Source organism: Elephas maximus, chromosome 19 (genome assembly GCF_024166365.1).
Source record: "Elephas maximus indicus isolate mEleMax1 chromosome 19, mEleMax1 primary haplotype, whole genome shotgun sequence".
NCBI classification, from domain to species: Eukaryota; Metazoa; Chordata; class Mammalia; order Proboscidea; family Elephantidae; genus Elephas; species Elephas maximus.
In genome coordinates, this window is record NC_064837.1 from 17795654 (window position 1) to 17811251 (window position 15598).

General features: G+C 39.3%; 1 protein-coding gene across 1 annotated transcript; it reads left to right on the forward strand.

Annotated features, from left to right (window-relative positions):
• The first annotated feature begins 8523 nt into the window (after positions 1-8523).
• On the forward strand, positions 8524-9468 carry LOC126062625 (olfactory receptor-like protein DTMT). The gene has a single exon (XM_049860337.1). The coding sequence runs from the start codon at positions 8524-8526 to the stop codon at positions 9466-9468; it is 945 nt and encodes a 314-aa protein (XP_049716294.1).
• Positions 9469-15598: the final 6130 nt, after the last annotated feature.

Sequence of the window (15598 nt, forward strand, 5' to 3'; positions counted from 1 at the left end):
CAATATCTCTCATGAATATAGACGCAAAAGTTCTCAACAAAATTCTAGCCAGTAGAATTCAGCACCATATCAAAAAAATAATACACCACGACCAAGTAGGATTCATATCAGGCATACAAGGATAGTTCAACATTAGAAAATCAATCAACATAATCCACCACATACAGAAAAGAAAATAATCAAATGATCATCTCAATCAACACAGAAAAGACATTTGACAAAGTCCAACACCCATTCCTGATGAAAACTCTCAATAAAATAGGCACAGAAGGGGAATTCCTCAACATAAAAAAGGGCATCTATACAAAACCAACAGCCAACGTCATTCTTAATAGAGAGAGGCTGAAAACATTCCCCTTAAGAACAAGAACAGGATAAGGATGCCGTTTATCACGGCTCCTATTTCACATTGTGGTGGGAGTCCTAGCTAGAACAGTAAGGCAAGAAAAAGAAAGAAAGAAAGAAATAAAACTGTTTCTACTTGCAGATGATATGTTACTGTACATAGAAAACCCAAAGGACTCCATGAGAAAACGACTGAAACTAACAGAAAGATTCAGCAGAGAAGCAGGATACAATATAAACATATAAAAATCAGTTGGATTCGTACACACTAATAAAGAGAATGATGAAAAGGAAAGCAGGAGAACAATACCATTTTAAAAAATAAAATACTTGCAAACAAATCTAACCAGTGGTGTAAAAGACCTATACAAAGAAAACTACAAAACACTACTGCAAGAAACCAAAAGAGATCTACATAAATGGAAAACATATCATGCTGATGGATAGGTTGACTCTACATTGTGAAAATGACAATTTGCCCCAAAGCAGTCTACAAATACAATGCAATCCTAATCCAAATACCAACAACATTATTTGAAGAGATGAAAAACTAATCTTTAACTGTATATGGAAAGGGAAAAGGCCCCGGATAAGTAAAGCACTATTGAAGAAGAAGAATAAAGTAGGAGGATTTGCACTACCTGACCTTAGAACCTACTATACAACTACAGTAGTCAAAACAGCCTGGTACTGGTACAAAGACAGATACATTGACCGATGGAAAAGAGTTGTGAGCGATGGAAAAGAGTTGTGAGCCCAGATGTAAATCCAGCCACCTATAGTCACCTGATCTTCAATAAGGGCCCAAAGTCCATCAAATGGGGAAAAGACAATCTTTTTAACAAATGGTGCTGGCAAAACAGGATGTCCATCTGCAAAAAATGAAACAGGACCCATACCTCACACCGTATACAAAAACTAATTCAAAATGGATCAAAGATTTAAATATAAATAAAAAACTATAAAGATCATAGATGAAAAAATAGGATCAACTCTACAGGCCCTGATGCACAGCATTAACACAATACAAAGCATAACTAACAATACACAAACTCCAGAAGGTAAGCTAGATAACTGGGATCTTCTAAAAATAAAACACTTATAGTCATCAAAAGACTTCACCAAAAGAGTAAAAAGAGAGCCTACAGACTGGGAAAAAAATTTTAACTATGGCAAACCTACAAAGGTCTAATCTCTAAAATGCACAGGAAAGTCCAACACCTCTATAACAAAAAGACAAATAATCCAATTAAAAAGTGGACAAAAGAAACGAACAGACACTTCACCAGAGAAGAGATTCAAGCGGCTAACAGACATGAGGAAAATGCTTGAGGTCACTAGCCATCAGAGAAATGGAAATCAAAACCACAATGAGATACCATCTCACCCTGGCATTACTGGCACGAATTAAAAAAAACAGGAAATAACAAATGTTGGAGAGGCTGCAAGGAAACTGGAACTCTTATGCACTGATGCTGGGAATGTAAAATGATACAACCATTTTGGAAAATGATACGGTGCTTCCTTAGAAGCTAGAAATAGACATACCGTATTACCCAGCAATCCCACTCCTAGGAATATATCCTAGAGGAATAAGAGCGGTCACATGAATCGATATATGTACACCCGTGTTCACTGCAGCATTGTTTACAATAGCAAAAAGACGGAAACAACTTAGATGCCTGTGGACAGATGAATGGATAAACAAACTTCGATACATACACACAATGGAGTATTACACAACAATAAAGAACAATGATGAATCTGCGAAGCATCTCACAACATGGGTGAATCTGGAGGGCATTATGCTGAGTGAAATAAGTCAATCACAAAAGGACAAATATCGTATGAGACCACTGCTATATAAACTCATGAAAAAGTTTACACACAAAAAGAAACAATCTTTGATAGTTACGAGGGAGGGGAGGGGTGGGGATAGAAAAACACTAAACAGACAATAGATAAATGGTAACATTGGTGAAGGGTAAGACAGTACGCAATACTGGGGAACCCAGCACTACTTGTACAAGGCAGGGCCATGGAAGCTCCACAGACACATCTAAACTCCCTGAGGGACTTAATAACTGAGCTGAGGGCTATGGGGACTGTGGTCTCCGGGAATATCTAGCTAAACTGAACGAAAAGAAAAGGAAAGAAAACAAAACTTCATCATTTGCCCCAGGCAGCCACTGATTTGATTTTATCCCTACAGATTAAATGGCCTCTTTCTGAATTTCATATACATAGGAATTTATGGCATCTAATCTTTTGTGTCTTTTGTGCTCTTTTGCTTCGCATAATGTTTTCGAAATTCATCCATGTAGTTGTAAGTATTGGTAATTCATTCCTTTTAATTTTTGAATGGCTATAATGTGACGATGAGCTTTTAATTTTTTGTGTGTATGTTTTTTGTTGTATATGTGCATATTTTTCTATTGAATATATGCCCAGGAGTAAATTTATTGGTTCACAGGGAATGCCTATATTCTAATATAGTAGATATTACCAAAGAGATTTTTAAAACTCAGTAAAATACATACCCGCAGGCAGTGTATGAGAGTTCTCGTTTCTTCCCATCTTTACCGACACTTAATAGTGACAGTGTTTTGATTTTAGCCATTCTGGTGGATGTTTAGTGGTATCTCATTTCTCTGAACTTCCCTAAAGATTAATGAGTTTGAGTATCTTTTCATATGTTTACTGGCCATTTATATATATCCTTCTTAGTAAAATGTCTACTCATTCCTCTTGTTCATTTTCTGTTAAATTGTTGATCTTTTTCTTAGTGATTTACAGGAGTTCTTGAACTATTTTGAATACCCTAGATCTTTATTTTGGGTTACTCTTTATGTTACATTTTGAGAATATCTTCTTGCACTTTGTGACTTGCCTTTTCACTCTTAATGGTGTCTTTTATGATAGAAGTTTTAAATTTTAAAGTAGTCTTTTTTTTTTTTTTTTTACCAATCCTTCTCTTTACAGTTAGTGGTTTTTATTATTTTTTGGTTAAATCTTTCCTTACCCCAAGGTTCTGACAATATTGTTCTATGTTGTCTTCTAGAGGAGTTCTAAACCCAGTCCAACCTAGATGGTGCAAATAGTTAATGTGGCTGGCTGTTAACCGAAAAACTGGAGTTTCGAGTCCACCCAGAGGTGACTTGCAAGAAAGGCCTAGTGATCTACTTCTAAAAATCAGTCATTTAAAACTCTATGCAGCACAGTTCTACTCTGACACACATGGGTATCTTCTAGAAATTTTATTGTCCTTTTTGATTGTGCAAATTTATCACATATAGAAATAGTTTTTGTATTTGGCATGATGAAGGCACAACCCAAATATTTGGAAAGTAAACAACAAACTTCTAAATAACTCATGGGTCAAATTGGAAATCACTAGAGAAATTAGAAAACATTTTGAATTACATGGAAGTGGAAAGATGGCATATTAAAATTAGTGCTATGCAGCTAAGCAGTACTTAAAGGGAAATATATGGCATTAAACATTTATATTACAAAAGGATAAAGATCTCAAATCAATGATCTAAGCTTACAACTTAAGGACATAGAGAAAGAAGTACAAATTAAATTAAACCCGAATCAAGCAGAAGGAAGGAAATAACAAAGGTAAGAACAAAAATAAATGAAATTGAGAGCAGAAAATCATTGAAATCAAAAGCTGGTTATTTGAAATACTATATCAAATAGATAATCCTTTAGTCAGACTAATCAAGGGGGGGGAGAAGAAAAGAAATTATACAAGATAAAAATATCAGGAAAGAAAGAAAGGATACCACTACAAATTACTGCAGATATTAAAATGATAATAATGGAAAATTCTATGCCCATTAATTTTATACCTTAGATAAGTGGATAAATTTGTTGAAAGATATAACCTGCCAAAGCTCACTCACAAAGAAGCAGATATCCTGAAGAGTCCTATCTATTAAAGAAATTGAATTTGTAGTGAAAACACTTGTGACAAAGAAAATTCCAGGCTTTACTAGCTAATTATATCAAACACTTATGGAAGAAATTATGGTAATTCTCTGCAAAATCTTCAAGAATATAACCAGTTTCTGTCAATTCAATTCCGACTCATTGTGACCCTATAGGACAGAGTAGAACTGTCCCATAGGGTTTCCAAGGAGCAGCTGGTGGATTTGAACGGCTGACCTTTTGGTTAGCAGCCAAACACTTAACCCCTGCACACCAGGGCCCCACAGAAGAGGAGAAAATCGTTCTCAACTCATTTTACGAGGTGAGCATTGCCCTTGTACAAAGACGTTACAGATTAATATCCCTCATGAACATAGACACGAAAGGCTTTTAATTATAGATTTAATTTCTTTAATAGATGTAAAGCCACTAAACATTTCTATTAGTCTCATACCAGTTTTGGATAAGTTGTGTTACCGAAAGAATTTTTCTATTTCATTTGCAAAGTACAGTTGATCTTCATTATTCACCGATTGCCTATTTGTAAATTCAGCTACTTGTTAAAATTCCTTTGTAACTCCAAAATCAACACTAACTGTGCTTTCAGGACTATTTGCAGACATGCACAGAGTGACGAAAAATTCAAGTCACCTGAGGCCGAACAAGATGATACTTCCTTATTTCAGCTGTCATAACGTAAACAAGTGTTGTTTTGCAATCTCTTTAGTGCTACAAGGGCAGTTGGGTAGTAGTGAGAGATTCGCCTACCCTGGGAATCTTTCCAAAACATTTATCTTTTCACAGTGGAACTCTACTTAAAGACCAATGATGACTTTTTTTGCCCACACGAAAAGTTTAAACTCCAGCATTGCTAAGATATCAGGACATTCATAGTCTGGTCTCTGCTTACGTTTATGGTTTCTTCAACCATTTTCCTTCACCCCAGGACTACTGTCCATTCCCTAAACAGGCAATGATCTAGTTTCCATACATGAGTTTTTCTCCATACCTACTTTTCCTGAAAGTATAGTCAGTTGTGATCAGTGGGTGCCGTCAGTCATTGTTCCAGGATTCTTAGACAAATTGTCCTAGAGACATCCTGTAATTACTTTGTCTTTAATGAGTTCCTCCAGGATCTATACTGCTCTGGGATCCAGGGCCCCTAGGGTCCAGGGAAATTTAGAACAGGAGATGCAAGAACAGATGGTGTAGACAGACACAGGCTGCACACACCTATAGTGAATAAAGGAGAGCAGAATCTTGGGCCAGGGTCCTGCAGTCACCCTCAGACACTGGGTGAGTTGGGCAGGAGGGTGGATGAGCTGATCCCTTAGTGTCCTTCCAATCTGAGAATCTTGATGTCCCAGGTTGTATGCTATTGGGTTGCCATGGGTCGGAATCGACTCAATGGCAAACGGTTATATACTGCAGGATAGTTTTTTGGGTAGTATAGCCCTTCTCTCTACCACCTTTCTGCCTCCCAAGACTTCCTCACATTCTAGAGATTTTTTTTATTAATGTTCACCAGTTACAACCTCTTCGTTAATGATAACATTCATAAATATTACTTACTATGCAATGTGTTCTCCCCAAATTATATCATTTCAGCATAATGATAGCTCTGTTAGGTAGGCATTTAATACAAGAGATCTGAAGCCTTTTCTGTATGTTCACATTACTCAGGGAGCTTCAGAAACTTTGCCCTGGCTTCCTTCTCAGAGATTCTGAATACATTTATCTGAAGGGGTCACCTATCTGTATTTTTTTTTTTTTTAAAGCATTGTATGTCAAGGTGTGGTCCATGGACCAGCAGCATTGGCATCACCTGGGTGCTTATTAAAAACGTATGACCTATAGGCTCAGAACCAATATCTTAACAGAGTCACCAGGGTATTTGCATGAACATTAAATTTTTAGAAGCACTACCCTGAATGATTCTTATGTGCAGCCCAGGTTGAGAACTAACTGATTTAATATGTGTAGGAAATGAGAAGCTCATATACCTCCTCACTGGCAGCACCTGGAAGTGATATCTCCCTTGTCTGTGATCCTTAATCATGTTCTTGACACCAGAGATGGAGGCCACTCATTTACCAGGGAAGCAAAATTCTGAGAAAACAAGTGTATGATTTCCCTAGGTGTTTCTTACCACTCTAGTGTCAGCACATAATAGCCAATATGAAAACTGTTAATGCCACTGGATTAAATAGTATCAGCAGGGTGAAAAGCCCAGCAGTTGGACTCGCCATTGTCTTTTCAGTGAGGAGTTTCCCGTATTGCTTAATGCTCTTTCTTGCTTTCTTTGTCAGTTTTGAGGCACACTGAGGTATGGTTATCTGGGAAAGAACTCAAGTGAGGGCTTCAGAGTAGAAATTATCTTTGTTCTTTCTGCTTCTCCCATAATGTCTAAAATTCCCCGTCAGACTACTAATCACAATAATAAAAATAACATCATGTAGATTTAAACATAAGGGTGTTTAGACCGAGTTATTTGCATTAGTGAATAGCAGTTTTTCTGAGGTTCTCTGATATTTTTCATGGGTATTAAATTACATCCATGAAGTCTGCAATACAGTGTCAAAATTTAGTGCTAAATGGTTAAAGCTAATAAGTACTTGTTCTGGAAGAATTTAGTAGAAGTAGTTATTCTGACTTAACGAGAATGTCTGATGCCTTTAAATTTGGAGTAATTTATGTCATAACTGAATGACAGCCAGCAAACGCATATGAAACACTGGCTACATGCCAGGCACTATGCCAGGTGCTGATGCTACAGCAGTCAAGAAAGCAGACATGGCCTTTCCTGCATGGAGTTTACAATGTGGTAGAGAAAAAGCTAAAGTAATTCCAAGTGTATAGAGTACTCTTGGGACAAGTACAGGATGCTGTGGAAGCACAGCGGTGTGTCCTGACTTAGTCCGGGAGACAGAGAATGTTTAGTTGAGTAAGCGACATGTAATGTTATACTTGAAGGCTAAGCAGGGCAAAGGTAAGTGAAGGGGGAGCAAAGGGAAGAAGGTGCAAAGCAGGAGGAACAGCAAATAAGAAAGGCTGAAGGCAAGAAATGATGACTTTGAATTCCCACATTGCTGAAGAGTGGAGTGCAAGTGTCACTTTGTGGCCAGATGAGGCTGTTAAAGTAGGCAAGAGTCAGGTCCTGAAGCACATTTTGTGCCTTGAAAGGAACTTTGCCTTAATCTTAAAAGCAATGAGAAGGCACTAAGGAGCTTAAGGAGGAGAGACAGATGACCAGATTCTCATTTTAGAATGCCGGAGGGTGAATGACGGGATTGAAGGAGAGTAAGCCTGGGAGCTGGGAGATGTTCCTGCAAGAATTGTCCAGATAGGATATGACATCAGCCTGGGCTAGGGGAGTAGTGGTTGGGATGAAGAACGGATGAATTAGAAAGAGAATTATGTGGCAGAACCTGCAGGCTTGACAGATTGGTTGTTGATGATGAGAGAAAGAAATTAATGGAAGAACACTCTCAAATTTCTGACTTGATCACTTGGATACCTTTTACTGAGACACGAGACACTTGAGGCAGTGCAGGTTGGGAGGCGTGAAGGTTTGGATCATGAATTTAGTTTGGGATCTGTTAGGTTTAAGATGCTTGTGATATAACCAAGGGAATATAAGCAACTGAGTATACAGTTCCGAGATTACATGGAAATGTATGCCATAGAAGCAGATGAGATTTTAATGGGGTATATGTATAAGAGAACCTTGTTTAGGAAATAACGCTGGGGACATCATATGTAAGGTACTGACAGAGCAGAGTAGAGTTCGGCTGCCAACCAGAAGGTCGGCAGTTCAAATCCACTTGCTGCTTCTTGGAAACCCTATGGGGCAGTTCTACTTTGTCCTGTAGGGTTGCTATGAGTCAGAATTGACTTGGCATCAACGGGTATGGCACAGAGCAGAAGCCAATTACATTCACTGAGAATGAATGAAGGGCCAGGCAAGTAGCAGAAAAAACAGACCATTGGTTATGTCACAAACTAAGAGGTATGAGTGTTTTGAAAGGAGGGCATAATGTTATATATTATAGAAAAGTGAAAAAAAGTCATTTTTGATTATTGAGATTCTGATTATAGAAATTGACATTGTTATGATGAGGGAAAAATAAAGTATCATTACAGAGCATCTAACAGACCACATATCACAGAAATACGTTTATTCCTCTGGTCAGGTTTTTAATGAACACTATTGTTTCTTCCTAGTGATGTTAGCAACAGAGAATGTCAGGAAACAATCAAACCACCATCTTTGAGTTCATCCTCCTGGGCCTGCCCATTGATCCAGAGCAGCGAATCCTGTTCTATGGCCTGTTCCTGGCCATATATGTTACCACCGTCCTGGGCAACCTCGTCATCATAGTCCTCATTCGACTGGACTCCCACCTCCACACAACCATGTACTTCTTTCTCAGCAACTTGTCCTTCTCTGACCTCTGCTTCTCCTCAGTCACAATGCCCAAATTGCTGCAGAACATGCAGAGCCAAGTCCCTTCCATCTCCTACACAGGCTGCCTGGCCCAGATATACTTCTTCCTGTTTTTTGGTGACCTGGAGAGCTTCCTCCTTGTGGCCATGGCCTATGACCGCTATGTGGCCATCTGCTTCCCCTTGCACTACACCACCATCATGAGCCCCCAGCTCTGTCTCTCCCTGGTGGCACTGTCCTGGGTGCTGACCACATTCCATGCCATGCTGCACACCCTGCTTATGGCCAGGTTGTGTTTTTGTGCAGACAACTTGATCCCCCATTTTTTCTGTGATATGTCTGCTCTACTGAAGCTGGCCTGCTCTGACACTCAAGTTAATGAGTTGGTGATATTTATCACAGGAGGAGTCATTCTTGTTGTCCCATTCTTACTCATCATTATGTCCTATGCAAGAATTATCTCCTCCATCCTTAAGGCCCCTTCTGCCAGGGGCATCCATAAGGCTTTTTCCACGTGTGGCTCCCACCTCTCCGTGGCGTCACTGTTCTATGGGTCTGTTATTGGTCTCTACTTATGCCCATCAGCTAATAATTCTACTATTAAGGAAACTGTCATGGCTATGATGTACACTGTGGTGACCCCCATGCTGAACCCCTTCATCTACAGCCTGAGGAACAGAGACATAAAGGGAGCCCTGGGAAGAGCCTTTCATAAAAAGACATTTCCCTTCTATCTATGATGGTAGCACTTGGGATTTCATGTTATCTTATCCAGTAGAGATGCTGATATTTCAATATTATTTCAGACTTCTTTTTTTGTTCATCATAGAAAGTTCTATTAAAATGAAATACTGCAGAAATATCTAATAAAAGAAGAGAGATAAAGTGGAGCTATCTTGTTGAACTAAGAAGTGGTTCTCAGTGACCTCCTGGCAAAGTCTTCCTTTTTTGTCACTCCCAGATGATCCTGAAGGAGCATAGTTTTAAATGATCCAATTGCCTCCAGCTGTTACATCACTAATTTATTATATGGTTTTTTTTTAACCAAAACTACTCGAAATAATATTCTGTCCTCCAAGTCAATGCTGACTAAAACCCAAACATCTCAGCCTCTCAGCACCCATCTTCTAAATTCTGTTAATATCTTTTTCTGTACAAGTGTTCGCATCATTCTGTCTCTTAAACTTTTTACCCCTGGTTTATTTTTATGTCTACATCATCTTTCTGCCATGATATGAACATGAAAGGAACTTTCCAACTCCTTTATTAGAATAGTTTATTTTGTCTTTACCTGGGAGCTAACTAATACCTAACCAAAAACCCATTGCCATCGAGTTGATTCCAACTCATAGCTACCCTATAGGACAGAGTAGAACTGCCCCATAGAGTTTCCAAGGAGCACCTGGTGGATTCTAACTGCCGAACTTTTGGTTAGCAGCCATAGCACTTAACCACTATGCCACCAGTGTTTCTAACTAATAAGTAGGGGTCCTAAAAATTACTCCCTCAGGTATGAGGAAGGAAGCCAAAGCCCCCCTCCCCCACCAAAAAAAACCGGTTACTGTTGAGTCGATTCTGACTGATAGCGATCCAGAGGCTGGTAAACAACCACAATCTTTAAGGATGCCTCTCTCTTTGTTGATATTTTATAATTTATCAACAAAGTTGACATCTATAACCTCTTCTACCCCTATGAAGGTTGCACAAAAGGAAATATTATCACTATTTTTAAGTTTGAAAAAATACAGAATTTGATGACTGACTTGTGAAGGTCCCAGAATGGGTTAGTATTGAGCCTACTTAAGATCCCAGACCATCCGATTCAGGAGTCTGTTCTCATTTTCCCTCATCTGGAAATAATAAGAAGGGTAATTCTTGGCTCCACGTACTGGGGTCTAGGTTTCCAGCCTTGCTCCATTTGCATCTTTATTGCTTTCCTTATTTGATGTCTCCAAATCCATCATTTCAATACCCTTGTGTATTTTTTTGACCTCCAAATCTCCATCTGCAGCCAAGGAAGGCCTTTCTCCAGATTCTAATTTTTATTCTCATCTTTCCAGCGGACATCTCTACTTGATGATCTATAAGGTCTTCAATCTTAACATGCACAAAACTGAACAATTTGTATTTCCTCCTAAGCCAGCTCTTTTTCCATATTTCATGTCTTGATTCATGATGTTACCTTCCACTTAGTTACCCAAAGAACTTGCTTTCTCTGTGCATTTCCAGGAAGGGATTATTGTTCATGCAGTGTTTCTTTTTTTTAATTTAACATTGTTTTCTGGTTTATTTTAATATTCTGTATGTGTTACTTAAGGTGTACTATTTAGTATAATGAATAAACTCTGACATGTAAAACAACAAAGATTTTTCTTGGTCATGTAAAATCCAGTTGACATTGGCGTGAGGGGCACTATGTTTCATGCTGTGAGGCTAACGGAGGCTCTGAGTTCTTCAACATATGGTTATTAAGGTTGCCCCAGGTATTGGCATTCACCCCGAGGAACACAGAAGGTAGAGGATCACATGGGATGTTTTTAATGGACGAGGCCTGGAAGTGATATACATCACTTTGACCTTCATTTCATTCTCCAGAATGCAATCACATAACTCATTGTAGTTGCAAGGGAGAGGGGCTGAGAAATTATTTGTTCATAAATTATTATACTCAAATCTATGCTACAGAATAGAAGCATGAATTTTTTTTTGAAATAGAATTTTATTATGCTTTTGGTGAAAGTTTACTCAGCAAATTCGGTTCCCATTTGAGAATTTCTATATAAATTATTCAGTGACATTAGTGACATTTTCACCATGTGTCAGCATTCTCTTTAATTGTGTTCTGGTTGCTCCATTTCCAGTGCTCTAGTTTCCCTGCCCCCTTATCTTCTCATTTTTGCTTTAGAGTAATTGTTGACCTTTTGTTCTCATATAGATGGTGTCTTAATTATCTAATGCTGCTATAACAGAAACACCACAAGTAGATGGCTTCAACAAAGAGAAATTTAGTCTCTCATAGTCTAGGAGGCTAGAAGTCTGAATTCATGGTGTCAGCTCCAGGGAAAGGCTTTTTCTCTCTGTTGTCTCCAGAGGAAAGTCCTTGTCATCAGCCTTCCCCAGTCAGAGACCCTGTGTCCAAAAGATATGCTATTCTCCCGGCTCTTGTTTCTTGGTGGTATGAGGTCCCCCTGTCTCTGTGCTCACTTCTCTCTTTTGTATCTTGGAAGAGATTGACTTAAGACACAATCTCACCTTGCAGGTTGAGTTAACATAACTGTCGCTAATCCCACCTCATTAACAACAAGTAGGATTTACAACACATCAGAAAATCACATCAGATGACAAAATAGTGGACAATCACACAATACTGGGAATCATGGACTAGCCAAGTTGACACACATTTTTTGGAGGGGGCCACAATTCAACCCTTAACAGATCGTTTTACTGGAGCAACATAGTCATGGGTAATATCCTTTATTTTGTGTGCCAGTCTGTTATTTTGCTAAATGGTGATGTCAGGCGATAGTTTCGTTTCAAAGTATAAAGAGCATGTGAGGGAAACAGTCTCAGGGAGTCAGGAGCATGAACTTTTGATGTACACTTAGGTGTATTGACCACATTAACTCAGGGGAGTTTCATAAAGCAACTGCAAAGTCTAAAAAGGTGGGGCTACATAATTTGTTAATTTATTGTTCAAACATATTATAATTTACATGGTTCTGTTCAATTTTACACATTAAAAATTTTTATTTTGAAATAATTATAGACTCACAAGAAGTTTCAAAAATAGTTTCAAAAGTTTCAAAAACAGAGAGGTCTTTTGAATCCATCACCCATCTTCCCCCAATGATAACATTTTATATAACTGTATTATCAAAACCAGGAAACTGGCATTGGCACATTACAATTAAGTTGACTACAGACTTGGGTTCTACCAGTTTTTACATGCACCGATTCCTTCTTATATGTCTTTGTGTATAGTTTATGACATTTTATCACATGTATAGGTTTGTATAGCCACCACCACAATCAAGATACTGAATTGTTCCATTACTACAAAGGAACTCTCTAGTGTTATCTCTTTGTAGCTCAAACTAGAATATGTTTTCAGAGTGAAAGGGGCATAAAACAGCAACAAACTAGGACTCTCCTGGGCAAACTGGTATATACGGTCATCTTGAATTCACCTTACATAAATGTAAATCTATATGCTTAAGAAGCAATAAGAGGTGGAGCCAAGATGGCAGACTAGTCAGATGCACTAAGCCATCCCGCTTCATCAAAGACCTGAAAAACCAAGTAAAACAGATGCAGACATCAATCCTAGAACTCTGAACCTTAAATGAAGGGATAAATATTAGATTGGAAGTTACTGAGTAGAAGAAACTGACAGAAAATGGGGAAGGAATAGAGATATGGAGCGGCGGTTCCTGACCAAACAGCATGATTCGCATTCCATGTTGGAATAAAGCCAAAAACCCTGCACACAGAAAGACACCTCCATGGAATTCTCAATAGCAGATAGAGGTATGGCATGGACATACCCAGGAATAAGTAAGACCATGTTTGCTGGCTGCGGCTCAAGGAGAAGCCCAGACTCTTTCACCCGGTAACCACAGAAACAAGCTCCTACAACATCTACCCCTCTGGTGAAGAGTGGCTATAACCACCCCATCTCATAGCCACCCCGACTGCTGGGAACCAGAGTACAAACCCACCCTACTGCCTTCCTCAGTCTAGCCTTGTTACCCTTGCTTTTGATGCCCTTCAACCTCTTTCCTTCCCCCACTGTCCATGGCCCCAAAAGGCCCCTGCCCAGGCCCCAAGCCCCTTCCTGCCAGCTCGAGACCCCTGCTACAGCCTGCAGTGGCACCCAGGGATACCACCCTGGACCCCAGGGCACTACCCGCCAGCGAGCGCAGACCCCTCCTACCACCCACTGCAGCTCCAAGGGAACCTTCCCTGAACCCTAGACCCTTTCCCACTGGCTCAGGACCCCCTGCAGACCCAAACATCCCACTCCAGCCCCTGGCCTGGTTCATGCTGCAGACAAATGACCCATCTCTGCTTCCCTATTCCTGCTGGACCTGTCCTGCTGCACTGTGGATTAGCAACTGGCCCGGCATACCAGAACAAGGTGGTGAGAATTATCATGCCCACAGAGGAGTGAGCAACAAAGCACACCCAGCCCAACCACCCAGACAAAACCAAACAAAACAAAAAAGCAGGATGAATCAAACAAACCTACAATCAATAAATAAAGAAACTAGTACCTGTATGTCTCAGATGTAGCAGCCAATATCAAAACATATTTTAAAAAAGGACAAGTTGGCTCCATAAGGGACCAAAATAAAGCACCAGTTAAACTTTAAGCAGAAGAAAAGGCACTGGAACTACCTGATAGGCAATTCAAAAGTCTAATATTCAGGGATCTCCAAGAGATTAGGAAAGAAATCAAGGACAATGCAGACAAATTCATGGAAAACAAAGACAAACTAAGCATAAAAAAAAATTGCCCAAATCAAGGAAAACACAGACAAAGCAGTAGTAGAATTCGGGAAAATAATACAGCAACAAAATATCAACATAAGTAAAAAAAATTAGAAATCATAGAAAAACAGCAAATAGAAATCCAAAAGATAAACAAGAAACTTTCAGAAATGGACAACACAAAAAAAGGCTTTAGGACCCAATTTGAAACAATGGAAGATAGAACCAGTGAAATTGAAGACAAATCCATGGATGCCACTTTGTTAGAGGAAAATTCAGAGAAAAGAATGAAGAAGAATGAAGAAAACCTAAGAACACGGACAAAAACTGGCACTTTATCGGAGTTCCAGAACAAGGGGAGAAAATGGGAAACACAGAAAGGGTCATTGAAGATTTGCTGATAGAAAATTTCCCTAATATCATGAAAGATGAAAAGCTGACCATCCAAGAAGCTCAACGAACCCATATAGGATAAACCCCTAAAAGAAAGTCACCAAGAGATATCATAATCACACTCGCCAAGACCAAAGACAAAGAAAGAATCCTGAAAGCAGCTTGAGAAAAGCGAAAAGTCACATATGAAGGGGAAAAAATGAGACTAAGCTCTGATTACTCTGCAGAAACCATGCAGGCAAGAAGGCAATGGGAGGATATGTATAAAATCTTGAAAGAAGAAATGTGCCAACTAAGAATTATTCTCTGGTTCAGATACGATGGTGAAGTTGACATTTCCAGATAAACAGAGATTAAGGGAATTTGTAAAAACCAAACCAAACTTAAAAGAATTATTAAAGGAAGTCCTTCAGTTAGAGAGTCAACAACATCAGGCAACAACCTGAATCTAGGACACAGATCAGTGCCAGACAAATTCCAACCTGCATAATGAACTCTCAAGAATAAAACAAAACTAAAAGATTCCAAATGGGCAATTAAAGATGTCAATCTTAAATGACGACAATGTCAGAACAATAAAAGGGGGAACATAAAGTGTAGATATAGAACTTTCAAATGGAGAGGAAGTGTCTTAGCCCAGGTTCTCTAGAGAAGCAAAGCAAATAGACAGAGAGAGATGGAGAGAGAGAGAGAGGGGGGGAGAGAGAGAGTTATATTAAGGAAAAGGCTCATGAGGTTGTAAAGGCTGGAATGTCCAAGTCTGTGGGTCAGGCTGGGGGCTTGTCCTGATTCATGTAGCCACAGGGGCTGGCAAACCAAAGACTGGCAAGTCAGGTAGCAGGGTTCTAGCTCACAGACTGAGAAGACTGATGAATCCCAAGATCAGCAGGCAGGATGGCAGGTAAGCTGCTAGCTCAAGTCCCAAGATCCAGAGGTCAGATGAACAAAAGCAGCTGCAGGATCCAGTATGAGCAAAAGCCCACGAGC